This window comes from Candida albicans, chromosome 7 (genome assembly GCF_000182965.3).
Source record: "Candida albicans SC5314 chromosome 7, complete sequence".
NCBI classification, from domain to species: domain Eukaryota; kingdom Fungi; phylum Ascomycota; class Pichiomycetes; order Serinales; family Debaryomycetaceae; genus Candida; species Candida albicans.
This window is the reverse complement of record NC_032095.1, coordinates 927,565-949,511: the sequence shown is the minus strand read 5'-3', so window position 1 is coordinate 949,511 and position 21,947 is coordinate 927,565. Positions and strand designations below refer to the sequence as shown.

General features: G+C 40.9%; 11 protein-coding genes across 11 annotated transcripts, besides 1 other annotated feature; 6 read left to right on the top strand and 5 right to left on the bottom strand. All coding sequences in view use genetic code 12, as the record gives it.

Annotated features, from left to right (window-relative positions):
• Nucleotides 1-6,159: 6,159 nt before the first annotated feature.
• Nucleotides 6,160-6,687, top strand: TLO16 (Tlo16p; the record flags this gene model as incomplete). The annotated part of the gene is made up of 1 exon (XM_710085.1): nucleotides 6,160-6,687. One exon carries the CDS (start codon nucleotides 6,160-6,162, stop codon nucleotides 6,685-6,687), a length of 528 nt encoding a protein of 175 aa, XP_715178.1.
• Nucleotides 6,657-7,037: a long terminal repeat ((san-7a) Solo copy of the long terminal repeat (LTR) associated with the transposon Tca4; about 381 bp long, 1-4 copies per genome).
• A 255-nt stretch (nucleotides 7,038-7,292) lies between these two features.
• CAALFM_C704340CA (uncharacterized protein) lies at nucleotides 7,293-7,493 on the top strand (the record flags this gene model as incomplete). The annotated part of the gene is made up of 1 exon (XM_019475499.1): nucleotides 7,293-7,493. The coding sequence occupies one exon, from the start codon at nucleotides 7,293-7,295 to the stop codon at nucleotides 7,491-7,493; it is 201 nt and encodes a 66-aa protein (XP_019331044.1).
• A 519-nt stretch (nucleotides 7,494-8,012) lies between these two features.
• SYS1 (Sys1p) lies at nucleotides 8,013-8,519 on the top strand (the record flags this gene model as incomplete). The annotated part of the gene is made up of 1 exon (XM_710086.1): nucleotides 8,013-8,519. The coding sequence occupies one exon, from the start codon at nucleotides 8,013-8,015 to the stop codon at nucleotides 8,517-8,519; it is 507 nt and encodes a 168-aa protein (XP_715179.1).
• Nucleotides 8,520-8,652: 133 nt separating this feature from the next.
• Nucleotides 8,653-9,054, bottom strand: CAALFM_C704320WA (uncharacterized protein; the record flags this gene model as incomplete). The annotated part of the gene is made up of 1 exon (XM_710088.1): nucleotides 8,653-9,054. The coding sequence occupies one exon, from the start codon at nucleotides 9,052-9,054 to the stop codon at nucleotides 8,653-8,655; it is 402 nt and encodes a 133-aa protein (XP_715181.1).
• A 154-nt stretch (nucleotides 9,055-9,208) lies between these two features.
• On the top strand, nucleotides 9,209-10,432 carry CAALFM_C704310CA (uncharacterized protein; the record flags this gene model as incomplete). Its single annotated transcript, XM_710089.1, has 1 exon — nucleotides 9,209-10,432. One exon carries the CDS (start codon nucleotides 9,209-9,211, stop codon nucleotides 10,430-10,432), a length of 1,224 nt encoding a protein of 407 aa, XP_715182.1.
• On the bottom strand, nucleotides 10,429-14,634 carry SPT6 (chromatin-remodeling histone chaperone; the record flags this gene model as incomplete). Its single annotated transcript, XM_710094.1, has 1 exon — nucleotides 10,429-14,634. One exon carries the CDS (start codon nucleotides 14,632-14,634, stop codon nucleotides 10,429-10,431), a length of 4,206 nt encoding a protein of 1,401 aa, XP_715187.1.
• A 19-nt stretch (nucleotides 14,635-14,653) lies between these two features.
• CAALFM_C704290WA (uncharacterized protein) lies at nucleotides 14,654-15,052 on the bottom strand (the record flags this gene model as incomplete). Its single annotated transcript, XM_710095.1, has 1 exon — nucleotides 14,654-15,052. The coding sequence occupies one exon, from the start codon at nucleotides 15,050-15,052 to the stop codon at nucleotides 14,654-14,656; it is 399 nt and encodes a 132-aa protein (XP_715188.1).
• Nucleotides 15,053-15,121: 69 nt separating this feature from the next.
• Nucleotides 15,122-15,868, top strand: CAALFM_C704280CA (uncharacterized protein; the record flags this gene model as incomplete). The annotated part of the gene is made up of 1 exon (XM_710096.1): nucleotides 15,122-15,868. One exon carries the CDS (start codon nucleotides 15,122-15,124, stop codon nucleotides 15,866-15,868), a length of 747 nt encoding a protein of 248 aa, XP_715189.1.
• Nucleotides 15,869-15,920: 52 nt separating this feature from the next.
• On the top strand, nucleotides 15,921-16,841 carry UFE1 (Ufe1p; the record flags this gene model as incomplete). Its single annotated transcript, XM_710097.1, has 1 exon — nucleotides 15,921-16,841. The coding sequence occupies one exon, from the start codon at nucleotides 15,921-15,923 to the stop codon at nucleotides 16,839-16,841; it is 921 nt and encodes a 306-aa protein (XP_715190.1).
• On the bottom strand, nucleotides 16,833-18,965 carry CAALFM_C704260WA (ribosome dissociation factor GTPase; the record flags this gene model as incomplete). Its single annotated transcript, XM_019475498.1, has 2 exons — nucleotides 16,833-18,310; nucleotides 18,731-18,965. The coding sequence occupies 2 exons, from the start codon at nucleotides 18,963-18,965 to the stop codon at nucleotides 16,833-16,835; spliced, it is 1,713 nt and encodes a 570-aa protein (XP_019331043.1).
• A 58-nt stretch (nucleotides 18,966-19,023) lies between these two features.
• TPO2 (Tpo2p) lies at nucleotides 19,024-20,715 on the bottom strand (the record flags this gene model as incomplete). The annotated part of the gene is made up of 1 exon (XM_710104.2): nucleotides 19,024-20,715. The coding sequence occupies one exon, from the start codon at nucleotides 20,713-20,715 to the stop codon at nucleotides 19,024-19,026; it is 1,692 nt and encodes a 563-aa protein (XP_715197.2).
• Between the last annotated feature and the right edge of the window lie 1,232 nt (nucleotides 20,716-21,947).

Here is a 21,947-nt window from a genome sequence, read left to right as displayed (position 1 = left end):
GTATAGAGACCGAGTTTYAGTAGACACTTTTAGTGGGCRTAAACTTTATTTACTCTGTTTTTTGCTTATTAMAAATAATCYCTATCGTGTACTAGGACTAATTCTCACGAATATTCCGTGTATACAAACAATAAAAACTTTCAAAAACAGTTYACTTTCCACCACAGATGTATCCAACACATTGACGTTGTTTGTGAACWAGTAGTCATTGGAATCCCGTGATAGTTCTGTTCAATTTGACGGAGCAGCAGATCATCCAATTGTCTTCTAACAACARGGKCAGAGTCTTCATCAACTAGAGCAATTATTTCACCATCTTCAACTACRAATAGCTCYYTCCAGGTTTGCCATAACATTATCTTTCGTGCCAGCAATCAAGCAACRCAGCAGGAYGGAAAAAYACCGATTCACGAACACCTRGAGTACACGTATCTAGCTATAACACGAGCAGTAAGACGGATTTTAAAAGGAGCTGGGAACATATAAACATCAAGAGAAATCAAAAAAACGATTAATAATACCACGCTCAWGRATTCGGGTTCAGATTGAACATCAGTCTCAGCAAACATGGAAAGTTAACAATTTTTGTTGTCTATGAATTACAGAACCAGGGGAAATGGCAAAACATTACACCAAGAAATGATGAGACAGYTAACCCTAGAATTATGGCAYAAGTCTCAAAGGTGAGTAAGCGATGCTGTTGRATCTGGTTATGTCCATAATACTACTTGAAATGATCTAATTAGAAGTTTAATAAATATACGATTATGCAATGCAAGACTGGGGCAATTTCAGGTTCCTCTCTATAAGACCGACTGCTACTGTAGGCCAMACGAAGCAGAAACTCTGAATTGGAGGATAAACYCATGTCTATAAGACACCAAGCACAGTTGTAGAGGAAAAGTCATTCAAGGAGTAATCAGATCATAAAAATGAAGCTTACATAAAAACGCGGTAACGACAGGTGAAGAGAAATTTGTCGATCAAATTTCATCCCGAAGGTTCTTCATCAGAGATAGTGTTGAATTTTCCCAAAATTTTTTGGACATCTTCAGATGTAGCCCCAGCCAAGACTAACCAAGGGGGGGCCACTGGTTTAATTTACGGAAGTCTAACTGCCAACAAGAACGACTTGTACGTGTTATCAACTCCGAATTCAAAAATCCCTCAAGATCTAGCTAACACTAACAATTGTCTAACCAAGCTGAACCACTCTAAAACTACCCCCTGCTGTAATCACCACAACAAGTCAACCATCTAGAGATTTAGCCCACACTAGCAGTTCTGTAACCAATTCAAAATGATCTAACTTACTGCTCTAATTTGCAGCAATATCAACAAATGCTTTAATCTGGTGATCAATTTGAATATCTCTAGAACTCTCAACTCACTGTACCAGAACTATTTAAACCAGATTTAAYAACCCCAATTCAACCAATTCGGCACACTCTCAAATGAACCACTCAGTAATTGAATATCTCTCTTAAGATTTACAACAGTGAAAGAGTGTAGAGCTATTTTCAATGAATATACTAACCGGGTGATAAACTTCAATAACTGTACAATCAATTTGGAACACCTATCATTTTCTACCACTCTGAGATTGAACAACTACCTGAACAACTACCTGAACTTGAACTATCTCTGATCTGAACCTCTCCCAACACTGATTTAACAACAACACAACTAACTTGGAACTCTCCTCTCATTTTTGAAATACTCTGAGTTTGAACAACTCCCTGAACCTAAATTACAACTCTCTCAAATAAACCAATYTCTAATTGAACAACAACCCCAATAGTTTAAAACTCTCTTCTYGTTTACAACTACTCTGACTTTGTACAAATCACTGTACCGGAACTACCCTTGATTTAAACMTCTCTCAACACTAACTCTAAAACAACTACACCAATCTAGAACTCTCTTCAAATTKGAACTACTCTGAGATTGAAAAACTATATCAMAATTAAACTTATTCACTGATTTGAACCACTTTCATACCTAATTGAACAACCCCCCTAGTTTGGAACAACATTCCTATTTTGAAATACTCTATACCTCAACAACTCCTCGAACCTMAATTACAACTCTCTCAAATAAACCAATCTCTAATTAAACAACACMCTACCCAATTTAAACATCCGTACGGTCAATCAACTATCTAAAGCATCCGCACACCCAAYTCATTCTCACACACATCCGGACTAAAGGGGGTGCAAGCACCCCAAAAAARAAAAAAAAAAAAAAGGTGAGCATCCGTACGGTTGTGGTGCGGCAGTTGGAGAAGTGYTGCTCACTCGAGGTGTGTGGCCTSTATTGGCTAGAAAATTATTGCTAAATCTAAACTTGTTTGTGTGACTCTCGCTTTGCTCGGGTGCTCGCTTGAAGTTAGACATCCGTGGTCAACAGAAAAAATGCGCAACAATGCACARAAATACGCACAAAAATACGAACACATCTCTACCTGCTCTACCTGCTCTATCAACACAACCTACAAGGACCCCCCGTGTTGTTCCATACTAATGGAAACGCGGAAAAAAGATGGCAAAAATTTTTTTGCTAACAAATTTTGTTAGGCGCGAAAAAAAAGATGGCAAAGATTTTACAAGCTGTCAAAAAAAGATGACAAAAATTTACCAAGTTTTTTTGGGGTTTTTTTTATGGGTTTTTAGGGCTTATATAGGTTGTTTAGGGKTGAGTTTCAATTCTCTCTCCTATCTATCAACTTTTTGAATTCTCTCCAATGCGTTGCTCCTTCTCGGCAATAGACTTGAAATCCTTCACTTACTTCCATCTTGCTAGTACCCACTGATTTGACATCTYTCTTTAATTTTCCARMTAAAATGACTTTTCCATAAACTCTTTATCTCCCGGGTGTCTAACTTCCAATTCAAGTATCATTCACATCTGCATAATCCATTTTACCTGACTGATTAAATATCTGACTGATTGTTGATTGATTGTTGATTGCCTGGTTGTTGAAGAAAAAAACTGGTGTAAAATAGTTTGTTTTTTTCTGCCATTTTTTTTTCTGCCATCTTTTTTTGTTGACGTGTCCCYSGCTCACCGATCACCCACGGGTCTCCCACCGGCACCCCGATTTTCACAACTACACAATCAACTGCCTCCAAAACAGTCAAATAACTTACCCACTAAACTTCACAATAGAGTCGCAACKTTAATAGTTSTTCTGACTTGTTTAGCTGTTTCTAAATTTAACTTTTGCCATCTTAAACTCAAAAATAGACTTCCCTTACTCCTTTCAGTAAATTCTATTCTCCTGCTTCTTCTTTGAAGTTAATTCTCTTACTATACACAATTACAAGTCTAAAACTCTATTATTTGCTGTGCATCAATTCTTTGTTTGAATTTCCCCATTTTCACCCCAACTAGAACCAACTTTTAGCTCAGAATTTTTGCAAACTCGAGCCCAAAATTTTCCTCTCCTCGGAAATAACTTATTCCCGAAAATGGCAAAAAATGTCGTCGCCTCAAAAAAGATGGCAAAAAATCCCCATACAAAATTAAAGATGACAAAAAAAAGTCGCACCCCCAAARAAAGATGGCAAAAATATGTCGCACCACCAAAAAAAAGTCGCATAGTTAAAAAAAAGATGACAAAAAAATGTCGTAAAATCGGCCAAAACTGACTAAAACGGGCTCTAGCTCAACAACCAAAAGAGGTATCRACTTCTAACCTTGATMGKTAGAATCTACAGAGTGAGAGCTATCTAGTGGTGCTTTAAAAAGTGCAAAAAGTGGGYATCTACCTACTGTTTTTCCGCCTTTTCTACTYACCCACCTTTAACCGCGCATATCTCGGCAACCAGTGCTCCGTTTGCTCCCAAACACAGCCCATCMTATTCCTACRCCCCTAAACAAYCTATATAAGCCTAAAAAAAACCCCAAAAAAACCCCAAAAAAACTTGGTAAATTTTTGTCATCTTTTTTTGACARCTTGTAAAATCTTTGCCATCTTTTTTTTCGCGCCTAACAAAATTTGTTAGCAAAAAAATTTTTGCCATCTTTTTTCCGCGTTTCCATTAGTATGGAACAACACGGGGGGTCCTTGTAGGTTGTGTTGATAGAGCAGGTAGAGCAGGTAGAGATGTGTTCGTATKTTTGTGCGTATTTTTGCGCATTGTGGGGTGTTGTTGCGCATTGTTGCGCATTTTTTCTGTTGACCACGGATGTCTAACTTCAAGCGAGCACCCGAGCAAAGCGAGAGTCACACAAACAAGTTTAGATTTAGCAATAATTTTCTAGCCAATACAGGCCACACACCTCGAGTGAGCAACACTTCTCCAACTGCCGCACCACAACCGTACGGATGCTCACCTTTTTTTTTTTTTTTCTTTTTGGGGTGCTTGCACCCCCTTTAGTCCGGATGTGTGTGAGAATGAGTTGGGTGTGCGGATGTATTGAGTGTGCGGATGCTTTAGATAGTTGATTGACCGTACGGATGTTTAAATTGGGTAGGGTGTTGTTKAATTAGTGATTGGTTKATTTGAGAGAGTTGTAATTTAGGTTCAGGGAGGTGTTTACACTCAGAGTATTTCAAAAATGAGAAGAGAGCTTTAAACTAGTTGTGTTGTTCAATCAGTTTTGAGAGTGGTCTAAATCAAGGGTTGAGTTTTTGGTTCAGGGAGTTGCTCAATCTCAGAGCGGTTGAAAATGATAGGTGTTCCAAGTAGATTGTAAAGTTACTCAATTTTGTCACTCGGTTAATACATTGGTTGAGATTAGGACACATTGTTTCACTGGTGTAAATCTCAAGAAGGTTATTCAATTACCAAGTGGCTCATTTGAGAGTGTGTTAAATTGGTTKAACTGGGGTTGTTAAATCTGGTTTAAATAGTTCTGGTACAGTGAGTTGAGAGTTCTAGAGATATTCAAATTGATCACCAGATTAAAGCATTTGTTGATATTGCTGCAAATTAGAGCAGTAAGTTAGATCATTTTGAATTGGTTACAGAACTGCTAGTGTGGGCTAAATCTCTAGATGGTTGACTTGTTGTGGTGATTACARCAGGGGGTAGTTTTAGAGTKGTTCAAATTCGTTRGGCAATTGATAGTGTTAGCTAGATCTTGAGGGAYTTTTGAATTCGGAGTTGATAACACGTACAAGTCGTTCTTGTTGGCAGTTAGACTTTAAATTAAACCAGTGCCCCCCCTTGATTAGTCTTGGCTGGGGCTACATCTAAAGATATCCAAAAAATTTTGGGAAAATTCAACACTATCTCTGATGAAGAACCTTCGGGATGAAATTTGATCGACAAATTTCTCTTCACCTGTCGTTACCGCGTTTTTATGTAAGCTTTACTGTCATTTTTATGATCTGATTACTCCTTGAATGACTTTTCCTCTACAACTGTGCTTGATGTCTTATAGASATGGGTTTATCCTCCAATTCAGAGTTTCTGGCCTACAGTTAGTCTTGCCATTCGAGGTGTCTYTCTATACATCTACATRCTTCACTACCCCTACTAACCCCCTCTCTTTGTTCGCCCAAGTCACCCAGTTCGGACTATAATGCACCACCTCCTGGTAGGCTGGCACCATATCCCCCCAATAACACTCCACTTCCACTCGCATACCCCCCCTCATCATCGATATCGGGCAACCACTCAAACCCAACAAGATACTCCTTGTTCCAGTCCAAYTTATACAATTCTAGCTGGYTGATSCCATTGCGGTCCTTGTAGATGTAGTTGCCCTTCTCTCCGGAATATTCGTGAGAATTASTCCTACTACACGATAGACATTAATTTTTAATAAGCAAAAAACAGAGTAAATAAAGTTTACGCCCACTAAAAGTGTCTACTGAAACTCGGTCTCTATATCCTAAATACCTTTCTTTTCTCTTCTKTTTATACTAATTCCCGGCTCTCGATGAGTGCAAATTTTTCACCAATGTTGACCTAATACGYACRACTTATATTAATGGAATCTGAGTATCAGTGAACACTTGATAGTATATTAATCACTATGTGTGCGTATGTAGATATATACTTCCTCAACAGACCGATCCTTCGGAGGTCGTGTCTCCGTCTACACTCTGGGTGTAGATGTCCCTATATMTCAAGGTRTTATTTCCCTGACACAAACGTCGCATAAACCAACAAGAATAATTTTATCACACCTTTATTTCCCCCCACCATGCCAGAAAACCTCCAAACAAGACTACATAACTCACTCGACGAGATATTGAAATCATCAGGATACATATTTGAGGTAATCGACCAAAACAGAAAACAAAGCAATGTGATAACTAGCCCCAACAACGAACTAATCCAAAAATCCATAACCCAACTGCTCAACGGCGAAATCCAAAACTTCCATGCTATTCTAGACCAAACAGTGTCGAAACTCAATGATGCAGAGTGGTGTCTCGGCGTTATGGTTGAAAAGAAAAAGAAACTTGACGAATTGAAAGTCAAAGAAGAAGCGGCAAGAAAGAAGGAAGAAGGGGCAAAGAAAAAGGAAGAAGAGGCAAAGAAAAAGGCAGAGGAAGCGAAGAAGTGTTTTATTTTACTTTTCTGTCAAATTTGCACTACTTTTAATTTGTGTGCAAATATTCTATTTTACTTGATTTTTATATACTTTTATTTTACAATACTTTTTTATAGGACTTTTTATATCTTTTCTTTATCAACTGTTCGCTATAGGGTAGGTCTTCCAAGCTAATTTTACCCGACACAAGATGAAATATTTTCTGTTGAGCACTCGTTGTCGACAGTGAAAAATTTTCACTCAAGAAAATATTTTATCATCACTTTTTCTAGAAGGGAGGTTCAAGTGTTGGAGAATAGACAGCGAACACCTGATATTCCCAAGGTCGAATTAGATTGAAAGATAAATAATAGTCATATTTATTTTGTATTTAGTCAATAAATTATCTTTTTATATTTAAATTCTTAGTATTGTCATACCACGTAGATTGATACGGACATACTTAGCACATTTAACATATATTAAGCACCGATTACCTGTGACATTCCGGAGTTTACTGTTTCGCGCACGCTGGCAGACGAACATCAACTCATCTTTTATACAATATATTCTTACGATTATAACTTTCAATTAAGAAATACAACTTCTTATTAGCATTCTCCTACAAGTTCTTAAGTTCCTAGGAAATTCTTCGAAACTATAATTAAAGACGAAAAGTGTAAAACAAACAGAAAGCAGAGGAGGCCAAGAAGAAAGCAGAGGAGGCCGCCCCACAAAAGTTTGACAACTTTGACGACTTTATTGGCTTTGACATCAACGACAATACCAACGACGAAGACATGTTGTCCAACATGGACTACGAGGACCTAAAATTGGACGACAAAGTACATGCCACCACAGACAACAACTTGGACATGAACAACATACTTGAAAACGACGAGCTGATACTAGACGGGTTGAACATGACATTGCTCGACAATGGCGACCACGCAAACGAAGAGTTTGATGTAGACAGCTTTTTAAACCAGTTTGGCAATTAGGGGCTCTGTTCTACAAGACATATRCAGATAGTACAGGAATAAGAAAAGAAATATTTTATATAGCTATATATTTTAAATATGGGAAATTAAATGTTTATTCTGTTCTATAAGATTTAACCGTAGAGATTACATTTAAAGCCTATGGTCCAAATCCATAAGATACAGCAAATTCATGAATTCACCTATTTAAATTAAGTTCACCAAGCACCATTGCCTACACATATTTAGAACGGGCTATATCATCATTTAAGTCAGACATTACTAATTTACGCTAAGGTGTTAGCTTAATGGACCAACTACTTTAAAATAAATTGGTAATGCAATCTGTTCTTTATTTTAGTCGAATGCCACGACTTTACAACAATTGATACTCTGTCTCTATAAACCTTTCTTTTCTCTTCCTGGTGAGTGCAAATCTGTCTCTACTACCGCGACTTATAGCGCTACTTGTGTCCATTCGCATAGAAATTTTTTTTTTTTTTTTTTTGCGGGCAAAAAATTGTTTACCTGTCACTAACCATGAGATACACGTCATTGCTTAACCATGGAGATACGACCAATCCATCAAAACTACTACTACAGATCGTCATTCTACAGTGTTTCTACTACCTTTCTGCCCTAGTCATATTCTACCTCGTGGCGTCGCTCAATGGCTACGACTTTAAAATCGATTGGGTGTTCCTGTGGGAATTGGTCGAACCCGACAACGCCATGGGTTTGACATTGTTTATGATGTGGCTCTTTGATGCGCTATTGTGTGTGTTGTTTGTCACCGTCATTGTGGGCCGATCAAAGTTGGCATGGGACTTTGCCGTCACCGTATACATAATCAACCTTATTGTGGTGTGGACATACACAGGAAAATTCCCTTCCAGCATCTTATGGTGGTGTCTCCAGGTGCTAAGTGCTGTCCTATTGGTAACCCTATCCACATACTCGACACGTTGGAACGAATTGAGAACTACATTCTTTGACGGCATGGTCGATACCACCCCGAACGATATAGAGATGCAAAATATAAGCTAGCCAGAACTGCCACAGAACTACCGGCATACAACTTTGCTTGAAGGTATCAGGTCTTCCACTCTCTTGGAACAACTAGTTGAAACAGAGCGTGTACATTTCGACGAACCAACTTGTCAGTGGCCCCTGTTATACATTAAATCATACACATTAATATAGTCAATACAAAGCTAGGTTTCTTGTGGGTACCTCCATTCCGTGTAACATACCGTTGTAACTCAGCATCGGGAAACGTGTCTGTAACCTCAGTAGTGCTAGCCTTCTGTGCTTCTTGGCAGTAAAACTCTCTTAACGTGCTGTTGTTGGTATTAAACGTAATATAATCAAGAGCCTTGCAGTGTTTGAGGCACAGCTCATACATATCAAAAAATGTCCCATTCAACCCACACACACAGTCAAAGTACCCTCCAAGATCAGTTTTTGTGGGAACACCACATTCGTTGCGTAATATCCTCGCTGGCTCAGCACATTCAGGACACCTCTCACACCACACACCTCCTACCATCAATATGATCATAAATATCCGTGCAAACATCATTGACGACAAGCCAGCTCGGTTTTTTGACCAATGGCAAACCCTGCTTTATATACTGTTTTTGGCTGCATAGACCTGCATTGTTCTGGATTCACCAATAAAAAGGCACTCATTTCCCCCAGAAAAAAAAAAATTGTACCACCTTTCTTTTCCAACCATGTTAAGACAACCATTACGCCAAATCCGTTTCCACTCGAAATTGGCACTTGCAGGATACAACAGCAAAGAAGTGACAGTCACCATCAACGGCAGAACCTGTACATTCAACAACGTGTTTTTGAGAGACGCATGCCAAAGCCCAGACTCGGTAGACCCCATTTCTAGCCAAAAACTATTCACTACAGCAGATGCAGCAACCGGCTTGCAAATTAACGCACCCCCAGTGGTAGAGGATTCCTCATTGAAAATCCAATGGAGCAACAATGGCAAACTCACCAACTCAGTCTACCCCGTGTCATTCTTAGAAAACTACTCCACCAACAAACGACTCGGCAAATTCTTTGACAAAGATAGAAAGTTATGGGACAAACAAGAACTCGAAAACAACTTTGCCTCCCTCAACATGGACTACGACGACATTCTCACCAACGACAACTCTTTCTTCCAGACGTTGTACAACTTGAATAGGTACGGGTTAACATTTGTCAACAACATCCCCACCCCACAAATTTCTGACATGACAGAGGACAACGCCACGCAATGGCCAGTGTACAAGATCGCCGAAAAGTTTGGCTACATCAAGAAAACATTCTACGGGACATTATTCGACGTCAAGAACAAGAAGGAAAAAGCAACCAACATTGCCTACACCAACACGTTTTTGCCATTGCACATGGACTTGCTCTACTACGAGTCACCCCCGGGATTACAGTTGCTACACGCTATCCAGAACTCTACGTTGGGCGGCGAAAACATCTTCTGTGACTCGTACCTTGCTGCTGAGCATGTCCGGAAAACCGACCCCAGGGCATACACGGCACTCACCCAGACCCCAATCACCTTCCACTACGACAACAACAACGAGTACTACTACTACAAGCGGCCGTTAATCGTTGAAGACCCCGAGGTTGGCGACGGGTTCCCGAAAATCGCGTCCATCAACTATGCCCCGCCATTCCAGGGCCCATTCGAGGTTGACCCCCACCCAGACTTTATCCGCGGAATGCAGTTATTCGAAACCTTCATCAACGACCCGGCAAACCACTTTGAAATCAAAATGCCAGAAGGCACTTGTGTCATTTTCGAAAACAGAAGAGCCCTTCACTCGAGAAACGCATTCTCCGACCTGAACAACGGCGACAGATGGTTAATGGGCACTTATGTTGACGGCGACAGTTTTAGATCAAAATTACGTATAGGCTATAGAAAAGTACATACCTAATAATACCCCGTGTTATATGACTTGGTCTGCTGCAGCGACATCTTGACCGCCTGCTTAAACCCATTGCACAAACTCAACATGTTCGGATACACACTTGACCGCAACTCGTACCCTCCAACTTCGGTCTTGACGTGCCACGTAACAACCTTGGCACTGACATTCACCTTGAACAACAACAAGAAATTACCTGGCAGCTTATGGTCATAGCAAAACACATACGCAGAGCTCTTGGGGTTGGCCCTGGTGTACGACTCTAACCACTCGTGAACAACACTCAACGTCCCTTCTCTAAACTTCGGGTGTCTGACCATATCAGTGACGTTCTTGGCAATAACCTGAATGTGCTGGAACGCCAACTGGTCCAAATCCTCGTACGTCTTCCCATCAACAATATACTCCTTAAACCTTCCTCTGCTGCGCTCTTCAACAAGCAAGTGCTGGAACAAGTTGTTGCCCACTTTCCACGTGATGGTCAAATAGCTGGCGCCCTTCGACGACGGACGTATAACATAATCTCCAACATTCTGTGGCGCCAAGTACTCCTCAGCCTGTTTGTAGTTGAAATTACGGTAGAACGGGTGCTGGATATTTCTTGTCTTTGCAAGCTTGGCATTCTCCTTAGCCTTCTCCCTTTTAATATCTTCATCTTCAGCCTTGTAGTCCCACTTCCCATACTCACGCACCACACCTCCTTTCATCGCACGCGAAATATCTTCCCTTCTCAAACTCAACACCGCAGCAAACGTGTCGGTGTACAACTCAAGCACCACCGCTTGCACCACTTGCCCTTGCACATACTCTGCATCACGCGGAATAGCATTCTCATCAATCGTACCTTGAATCAACGACGGGGTCACAACCTTAAGACCTCGAATTCGTGCATATGGATCATGATGATTTTTGGTGACCTTGGTGATGGTCGCAGGGATTACCGTATTTTTCAACATCTGCGGCTTTTCACCCGTCAATATAAAAAACGCATCCTCATTCGTCAAGATTCTAAATGGAGATCGTATTTCGGCAAACCCTTGAATTAGCTCAAGTCTAATGGCCTGCAAGCTTCTGAACTTTAGCTTATGGGTGAGCTTGTATATTTGATTAGCAAAATCATTCAAATTCAACAAATTGAGCTTGCTGGGGTCATTCTCAAGCAACTCTTTGATAACACCCCCCTTTTCATGAAGCTCTGACTCCTCATCCATATCAAGGGCATCTGCAGCCATTTTCATAGCCAACTGATAATCTTCAGGGTGAATTCGAGTCGTATCCAAAATCTCAATCTCAAAATCCTTCACATTAATGGACTTGTTTAATGAGATCTTCAACGCAGCAGAACAGTTAATGAAGATCGTTCTGGTGGTGAGTTCGTATTCAATTAGTTGCGACCTTGTTGTCAACACGGACCCCAATTTTTGAGCTATATTTCTTAACATACCCGAAGCTTTACGTGGACCAAGACCACCCACATACTTCAACGTCTGTGCCAAGCGTGAATCACGCACAGATTCGTTAATATCAACACCAACAGCATTAACAAGATCAACAAACGCAGATTCAACAACCTCCTTAACCAAATCATTGGATATCAACTTCTGGTGTTCATGGAACGTCAAACTCAAAATATCGTCACCCAACGTAATATACTCCAACAACGGATCCTGCAAGTACCTCCCCAAAGAAATTGCATACTTGACCAATGTCGGCTTGTCGGGAAACTCTTTTTTCGCACGTTCTGAATTCTGGTACAACCTCGCAGTCTCGTCTTGGCCCCAAATAACTTTAACCAATTGGCTGCTCCCATCGTCAAATTCACTCTTTACAGAAATCCCATATTCACTAACAAAGTTGTACACCACATCATGGAGCCGTTTGGTGTTGGCATTGTACCCGGAAACAACAACCACATCAGGGGTCTCATCTTCATCGAAAAACTGTTTCAACTGCCCCTTGAATGCATCTTCAGTTTCACGGTTTCTCGACGGATTCTCTGTGGACTTGAAAAATCGAGACACCTTGCCATCGTGTTTGATGTACACCCCAACAACAGCACTGTCGTAATCACCTTTACCAAACGTCAACGCCAAAACATTCGCCTTTGACCCAATGTCAAACCCATAAGGAGTGAATGGTGCCTGTTCGATCTTGGCCAAAAGACCATGTCTCACCTTGCTGGCAATCAACCTCTCACATTCACGACGAAGATCCTCTTTCGTGTTCAAGGCCACAACAGCACACAACCTCGAAATGGCCGTACGGAGAACAGCTTGTCTTTCCTGGTTCCACTTTTCAGAAATATCGGAAAACCCATCTGACTTTAAACAGTTAAACAAACAGTCAAACCAGTTGGCAAAATCTTTGGTTTCTACCTTGATCACAACAAGCCCTAACCTCTCTGCTTCCAACATTCTGAGCAACACATCTGGCTTGGCTATCAAATCCGCTGGCGACCTATTGATGGCATACTTGATATCGGCAAATGGACTATGCGCATCAATGCTTGCACGTCCTTTCTCTGTAACCGCAACACTAATCGACGCATACAACTTGTAGGTCGATCTCACTTCGTGTCTGATCTTGGGGTTGTAGAAAATTTCGTCAGCAAATGTTCTTCTAACGGCATCTCTGGCAGTCTTTTCGTCTCTAAAAATAACTTCATCGTCCTGGATCAACCGCTCAATCATATCGTCAGGCGACTCCCATGGATCATCAGTAGCATGGATTCGATACGGAACCTCAAACCCCTTGGAGCTCTGATCTTGCACATTCTCACCAAACTCTTTGGCCGTGATACCGTACGCCTTGACTGCATCATACAAAACATTCTCCCTGATCCTTTCATAAAGGGCAAACTTTGAGTGCTTTCGGTTTTGGGTCTCCTCGCGCTGTCTAATCTCTTTGGAGTATGTAAACTGGATATAGTCGTGCATGTCTTGGATGGCCACCATCGAGTCCAACGTCTTGATATCTTTGACCAACTCATCATCAATTTCCAACGAGTCAATAATTTTTTCAGTGTTCAACCTCTTTTCATAAAGCGAATGGTACTCAATGTCCAACTTTACAATTCTCCACACATCATCTTCAGAGATCATCAACTCTCTCACACTGCCGGGAATGGGTGCGTCTGGATCAACATACTCCAAGTAATCACGACGGTGGTTCCAAATAAACGGGACTTCAAGATTCTCCTTCGACACAAACTGAACAACTTGTCCCACACACTGCTTGAACGGTTCAACCCAGTCGTCTCGCAAGAACGCTTTCTTCTCTTTGAGCAAGGTATTGGCCACCCATGTCTTTTCCAATTCCAACTCTTCATCGTCCAAGTCAATATACGTCAATGCACTACGGTACATTTGGTATCGTTCAGGAACATCAATGATTCGAATAAGATTATCTTCCTCTGTCAACATACGCTCTTTCAACTCTGAATGTTCGAACACTTCGTCCAATGACGCTGGCTCTTCCTTGTCAATGGCACCGGCATCTTCCAACTCCTGTGCCTCCAATGCCCAGTCATATTCATTGCCATCGCCAAACACTTCAAACAACTCCAGCAAACTTTGTCTGTCAACATTCGACAAGTTCGACGTATCAATTCGGGGACCTTGCTTCTTCTTCTTTCTTTGTTCCCTTCTCTCAAGACGTGTTTGCTCATCTTCATCGGAAAAGTCATCTTCTTCAATAAACCCATCAAACTCGTCCATAATACGGGGCGCTGCTTCTTCTTCAACCTCTTCGTCATCAGAAAATATATCTCTCAACTGCTGTTCGCCCTGGTGGTCCTGACTCTCAATCTCATCTTCATCATCTTCAATCTGTTTTCTCTTTAATCGCTTGAATTTGCCAGACGACAGACTGCCACGTTTAAGGCCACTATTTTCCAATAACAACTCCAAATCATCATCATCTAATGCATCGTCGTAGTGTGGTCTCTCCTTGTCTCTCTTTCTCTTATGGGACTTTCTCTTTTTGGTTTGTACTTCATCTTCTTCATCATCAACAATGAACCCCTCACGCACTTTCTGGATCTCTTCTTCATCATCCTCAGATTCTTCAGACGAATCAGATGGACTATCTCTAACATCCTCCTCCTCCTCATAACGAGTACGTTCTTCTTCAGTAACTTCACTCATGGTTGGTTGGTGTAGTTGTTGTTGTTGTTGGTTTTTTTTTTTGGCAGAGATTTTTTTTTTCATCATATAGGTCGTGTATTGCGCACTATTTTTGTCTATTTAACTTCATATTAAACTGTTTATTCTTCTCATTGATATAGCTATCAGCATCAGCATCTTTGGCGTGGCGTTTACGTTTCGTTTTTCGCTCAGTGTTGGCAGCAAGGATCGTGGTTAGTTCAGTGGGGTCGGCAGCTTTGCCTTCCCTATACGCTTGTAAGTCGACCTTTATCGCCAGAATATCCTTGTAATAAGTCAGCTCAGCTAGTTTATCCACATTCTCAGAACCATCAACTCGCTGTTTCTTGTGCCAGTTTTCAGTTTCCTCAATAGTATAGTCCATATGCGAGCGTGGCTCACTTGGTGTTGTCTTGACACTCTTTCTCTCTTGTTGGGGTTTTTGCCCCTCTCTCCTCTTCTCTTTCAATTTCTCTAGCCTTGACATTGAAGAAGAAAAAGTTGATTTTGTTGCGCGATTCTCGGAGACAACCACCACTTTTTACTTTGCTCCCCAATGTCTAAAGAAACAGAGTTCTACAACTATATCACCACCCTCCCAGAGACCACCCTCTCTCAGGTCAGGGGCAAACCCCATGAAGTTTTAAAGTTAATTGATGAGTACCCCCAAAACTTCATGAACATTGGCCCACACAAGGGTACACAAATTGTCACCAGAATCAAAGAGAAAGCCCCTAAAACCATGATTGAGTTGGGTGGGTATTTAGGGTACTCGGCAGTCTTATTTGCCAACGAAATTGCTGACGACCCAGACGCAAAGTACTACAGTTTCGAGCTTAACCCAGAGTTTGCCAAAATTGCCACCTACGTTATCGACTTGGCAGGGTTGCTGGATAAAGTTGAGATAATCGTGGGCAGGGCCTCATACACTTTGCCAGCTTTCAGACAGAGATTGTTTTCGGAAAATAAACACTACACTGGATTGGACTTTATTTTTATTGACCATTGGAAGGATTTGTATGTCCCGGACTTAAGAGTTTTAGAGTCACTCAACCTTATTGCCCCAGGAACATTGATTGTTGCTGATAATATTATTACGCCCGGCGCTCCCGAGTACGTGGTCTACGTAAACTTTTCACCCGATGAGAAAAAGCTCTACAATGAAACCACCAAGAACCCCGAAGGAAAGGAGTTTATTGGTAGGTGGAACATTCTATACGATACAAAAACCATTGAAGTCGCAACCGCCAACCACAAAGACGCAATCGAGGTAACTAAATGTGTTGATTATTTCTCTGGATAAATAGTGTGTGCAGCAACAAAAAATTAGAAAAAAAAGACAACTCACTTCTTCAATGACCGACTTAACACCATTATTCCGTCAGTGTGTTGACATCGTTCAGCAAGAGTACAAGACTCAGCCAACCACAGCCAAACAACCTTACTACCTTAACGACACATTTATTAAGGAGACGACCGCCTTTTTCCATGTCTTGACCAACTTGAACCAGTTCATCAACGAAACCAAATCAAGTTATCTAGCCATAAACGATGACACGAAACTAGCTGGGTCGATTGACGACAAAAACAAGATCGACGAAGAGTTCAATTACAAGGTCCAGCAAATGTACAAGCGATTAAATCATTTGGAGACATACGAAACAAAGAGGCAGTCGTTACTACCAAAGACTAGCGGGTGGTTCAGTTTCCTAGACGAATCCAACGACCAGGACATATACTTTGAGACATTGGCGAATCATCGTATGCAGATATTGCGGTTCCTCATGGAGACACTCAACCATGTAAACAAACGCTTTGAAAACATCCAACAAAAAAGATTGGCTCGTGAACGACAACTAAACTTGTTAAACTTCCAAAACTTTGAAGACGGCGAGGAGTTGGAGGATGTGTTTCCCACACTAGACCAAATCCAGCAAGTACCAGAACTATCCCAACAACAAATCCAACAACTTGAAACGGAAAACCAGGAATTTCTCAATATGAAAACTAGCCAATTGAAACAAGTCGAAAAAGTGCAGCAGTCAATACTCGACATCGTCAACATCCAAAACGAATTGGCATTTAAGCTACAAGACCAGGGCCAACAGATCGAGTCGTTGATGGACTCACATGCTGATGTTCAAACAGAAGTCCAAATGGGGAACCGGACATTAAGTCAGGCTACGAAAAAGAATAAAAGAGGTGCTAATATGTTGGTCATGCTATGTATAGTACTAGGTGTGTTATTAGTGTTGGTAGACTATGTATCATTCTGAAAAATCAATAACCGTACCTGCGCCAATAGTTGTACCCTCTCTTCTTATAACGATTCTGCCTAGCACTTTATTGTCGTCGAATTTTGTAACCGGCAATGCATTGGTAAGTGCAATCTCCACTATCGCAGTCTGCCTTGAAACCAAATGCAATACCTTCTTCTTCTTCTTGCCATTGACAACTTCGACAATTTTGGAAACCCTTGCTGGCACTTGGGTATTATTCCTAAACAAAACAAATGGCGTGCCCACCAACAACGGCTTGTCCATGTTAAACAAATGAAGCAGCACTAAAAGTTTGTGCGCAGTTTTCACTGGCGACCCTGGTTTGGTAATCAAGTCCCCAATTCTAATCTGATCAACGCTTTCATTGGATATTTGGCTTGTCTTGAATGCTATTTGTGCTAACTCACCAGATATGGCAAAGTCAACTGGTTTTTTCGAAACTTTTAGCGATTGCACTTGCAATGATTCCCCACTTGGCAAGGCCACAATCGTTTCGCCAGAAGATATCACCCCACTACTGACTTTACCACTCACTTTCAATTCCCCTTTATCTTTATACACATCATGCACCGATAAAAAAAATGGCTCAGATGCAAGACTGTCTCTAGACCCAGCATCAATTTCCACCCCTTCAATATACTCTGCCAAAGTCGGGCCCACGTACCATTTGAACGAGTCCACCGACAAATCTCTCTTGACAACATTATTCCCCGTCAACCCCGAAATCGGAATAAAATCTATCTGACTCTTATCAAAGTCTACCTCCGGGCTGGTCAAAAACTCTGTCATCTGGCTCTTTATAGCATCAAATCGATGTTCATCCCAGTTCTCCTTATCCATCTTGTTAACAGCAACACATATCTTCTCTAGTCCAAAATTCTTGGCTAAAATTGTATGCTCCTTGGTCTGGCCATCTAACGCAAACCCCGCCTCAAACTCGCCCGAAATCGAATCAACAACCAACAACGCAAAATCAGCTTGCGATACCCCACTAATCATTTGCGGAACAAAATCCTTGTGTCCAGGAGCATCAATGGCAGTGAATTTGGTGGTGTCAGTTTCAAAATCAGTGGCACATATATCAACAGTAACACCATGCGACCTCTCTTCTTCAGTCTGGTCCATCACCCAAGCAAGTGCAAACGATCCCTTGCCGGCCTTTTCTGCTTCCTTAACTAGTTTGTTAACTGTCTTGGCATCAATAATTCCAAAATCATACAAAAGTCTTCCCATTAATGTGGATTTCCCTGCATCGACATGCCCAATAACAACAAAAGACTTGCGTGGTTTAGCATAATCGGGGGATAAAAGTGCTTTGCTGATATCGACTTTCTTGAATGGTTTGGTTTGTTTCGGTGGGGCAATCTTCAAGTTGGCTACACCTTCAAATGCTTGCTTCTGGGCATTTAGTACCACATCGTCAGGCGATGGCTGGGTGAAATTCTCTTTGGCTTTGGTGATTTTCTCTATAGATAGGTTAGTAATGGGTTGGTAGATAGAGTCAAGACGTCTTCTTTTGTGGTTCTCGGTGGTTGAGCTATTTCGACACCAAAATACCGACACATCCTCTCTAGGTTGGCTCAAAAGTATGGAATCATCAACAGATATGCCAAACGTAATGGTAGGCGTGGGCTGTGGTTTTGGTTGTTTAACTTCTGGCGAAGGTTTTCTCTTTCTGGGTTGCCTAACTGGTGTAGTTGTATTGGTCAACTTATCAAGTATCGCAATAGATCGGGGCACTGATGAGTCGGGCCTTTGTGATCTTGCTTTAGCTAGTTGTGCTAGTTTCGACATAGTGTAGCAAAGAAGTAATGTCGATGGCAAGTTTTTTTTTTCGTTGCTCTTTTTCTTTGAGAAGTCCATGGAAGACACTTATCAATACATACTCTTTTTGAACTTTGATTTTAATTCTTCGACGGTGGGTTCTATTTCGAAATAGTTGTAGTATAACGCCTCCTTCAAATCGTATTCTGGTATTTCGTCGTTGTATGACTTTAGTTTCTCCTTGAGTGCAGGAAGCGTATCATGCAACAAGTTGTACTCGTCATTATTCAACTTATTCTCATCAAACTCTTCTTCTTCATGAGAGCTATAGTCTAAATCGTCATCATCATAATCCATTGTTGTTGGTTCTGAAAAAGAAAAAACTTGCCAAAAAAAAAAAAAATTCTTCATACTTTTACTTATACGCGTACTTACTGTTTTCACGAATCTTTTTACCATACACACGGAACGCAATTGGCACAGGCAAAAGCAACACACCAAGACCAGCCAAGATTGTGCCAGCATATTTGTTTGTCAAGTTGACAAACATTTGATGAGAAAACAACGGAAACACAGCTGCCATAGCTGATCTCAAAAATGTGTTGGCGGCCAAAGCAGACGCAGCAACAAACAAATAACAGTCTATCACATAGTTCATCGTGGGCAAGAAAATCAACATCAACGCAAACCCAACAAACCCAGCACCCACAGTGGGTACCATAAAGTGAACTTTTTTCGGGAAATCACCAGCTACTGTGAGTATTACAATACCGATTATAAAAAATATCCCACCAATAAAAACTGGCGGCAACCTTTCTTCTGGAATTGGTTTACCATTGTTTTTCTCCATTGCTTTAAGGTATCTCTGTTCAAATAAGATAAGTGCTGCAATCCCGATAAAAACACCTAGAAGCATAGCTAAATAGGGCAACTCGGCCACCCCTCTTCTGAACCCGTACCCCTCTTGGAAAATCAACGGCATGGCTGTCAATAAACAGTACAACATTGCATAGATAAACCCATTGTAAATACTCACTAAAAACAAAATCGATTCAGTAAACAACATTTTAAGTGGTCGAGCAATGTTGTTTTCAACAATTTCTTTCAAACTCAAAGTCAATTCTTCGTGTGGCGCATAAATCCCCCAGTTTCCTGTTCTTCTTCTCAACTCTTCAGCACGTTTGACAAGGATTATTGGGTGGTGTGTTTCGTCAAGTAAAAACACGTTCAACACCAACCCCAAGCAGGCAACTATACCACAAAAATAAGCTGTCCATCTCCAGCCCAAACTAGAGTTTTTAACCGTGAAACCACCAAATATCGGGGCAAGCATGGGACCACCAAAAAGCACCCCAGCAAATGTCGAAATAGCGGTACCCCTTTGCTCGGTCAGAAATAAATCTGAAAAAATAGCTGGAGAAACAACAAACGCTGCTGACCCAACAAACCCAGAGAAAAACCGACATATCATAATTGTCTGAATATCTTTGGCTGTGGCAACAGCAAATGAAAAGCACACATATAAAAAACTGGAAATCACCATAATGATTTTTCGTCCAAACAATTCCGATAAGGGTCCATAAATGACTGGGCCGCTAGCGAAACCAAACACAAACAATGCAGTAGTTAGCGCGGCCGGTGTTACGCCAATGTGATAGATTGCCATGATTTCGGGACTGGCTTGTGAAAACATTGCTGACCCAAGGGAAACGGATAATGCGGTAAATAATGGCCCCAAACTGTACACCATCTTCTTCCAAAAAGGGAAATTTTGCGGGAATCCAGCGTCATCGGGACCATCAAAGGTAACAGCATACGGGTCACGGGATCCTAATAATGGTGGGTACGGTCTTCCGCCACCCATGAGAGGTAGTGGTTCGTTTAACAATAACGAACGTTGTAAAACAGGATCACTATCTGATATTATTCTCGACAAGGCTTTTGATGCTTGGACATTGGATTCAATTCGTAAAAGTTCATTTTCACCCGCTTGGGCTGTGGAGTAGTTTTGCAAGTATTGCTCATCGCCTTCAATTGTAGGTATACCTTCATATGGTTTTAGGGTCATCAATGGTTCTTCGCTTGATATGGATCCTGAGGCAGGCATGGTTGATAGCTAGGGAAAATACATGGCTAATTCTAATTATGGCGAAAATCGTTGTGGCATTTATAGTTATTGTTGACGGATCTAAATTCGATATCTCCGCTGATTCAAAATTTATTTTTGGATTTGAAATTTTCGGTAATAACTTGACGAGTCTGGATATATCGTCACTAACAAACATTTTACATATAACCATTCAAATTTGTTTACTAGTTGGTTGTAAATGTATCAACAAGAATATTATTATAAATACAACCCTAGGATATACTTCTATATAAGACAAGATGTTTCAAACTGAAACAGCCGCACTACTGGAAAAATTGTTATGGTGCGCGGAGCCAACCCTGAAGTAAACCCCCCGCCCCCGATATATGTGGCGAAGATCTTAGTTGCAGTGTGTAAAGGCTATATAGCCGTGTCGGCTGTATAATTTTTTGAGCCGACAAAGTTGCTATTTAATTACTTATCACAATAGACTATTTAACAGTAAAAATGTATATTACACAATAGAAGTCTATTGCGATGCCAGTATTTCGCTATGAAAAGCCGGTCAGCCTGCTCTGCCAAATGGATTCGATCTTACTAGTTATATAAGATAGTATAATAATGATCCACATGCCCTCCAAGTCATATATAATGACACTAGTTACCAACAGTAGTAAACTAGTTAATTAATTTCCTTAGTTAGTTAGTTAAAGAAGAAAAGTAATAGATAAGAATATATTTTTTCTCCTGTTCTCTCTTTCACATACTAGATCTCTTCCGAGGCTAAGAAACACGTGACACTACCCACCTCCCTTACATCTGTTTATGGAGTGGAAACTAACTCCGTGCTTGGTGTCGAATGTAAGTCTTTTCATCCGAGCTAGTCAGTCCACGTAGTGTCCTGACCAGTCTAGTACCAGTCCTATATAACCACTATACATAGAGCTTTGTGGTATACAGTGTATTCTTGTCACTATTTTAAACTTTAGTGAATTTCATTTGAACAGCTCAATGTAAGAAGAGCTCATATTACAGCCTAGTAAATAAGCTAAAGTGTACTTTGCACTCACCAATTGATAAGTACACTGTGTAGAGGAATTGTATATTAACTATTTATGTATGATTATCTAATCTAGAATCGTTAGCTCCTTTTTCCAATCGCAGAGGGATTGAAACTCATATTTATATAACATTAATTGGATAGCATCAAACCCGCATTCGGTCTTCTCCACTTCTAGCTTACGGGGGGG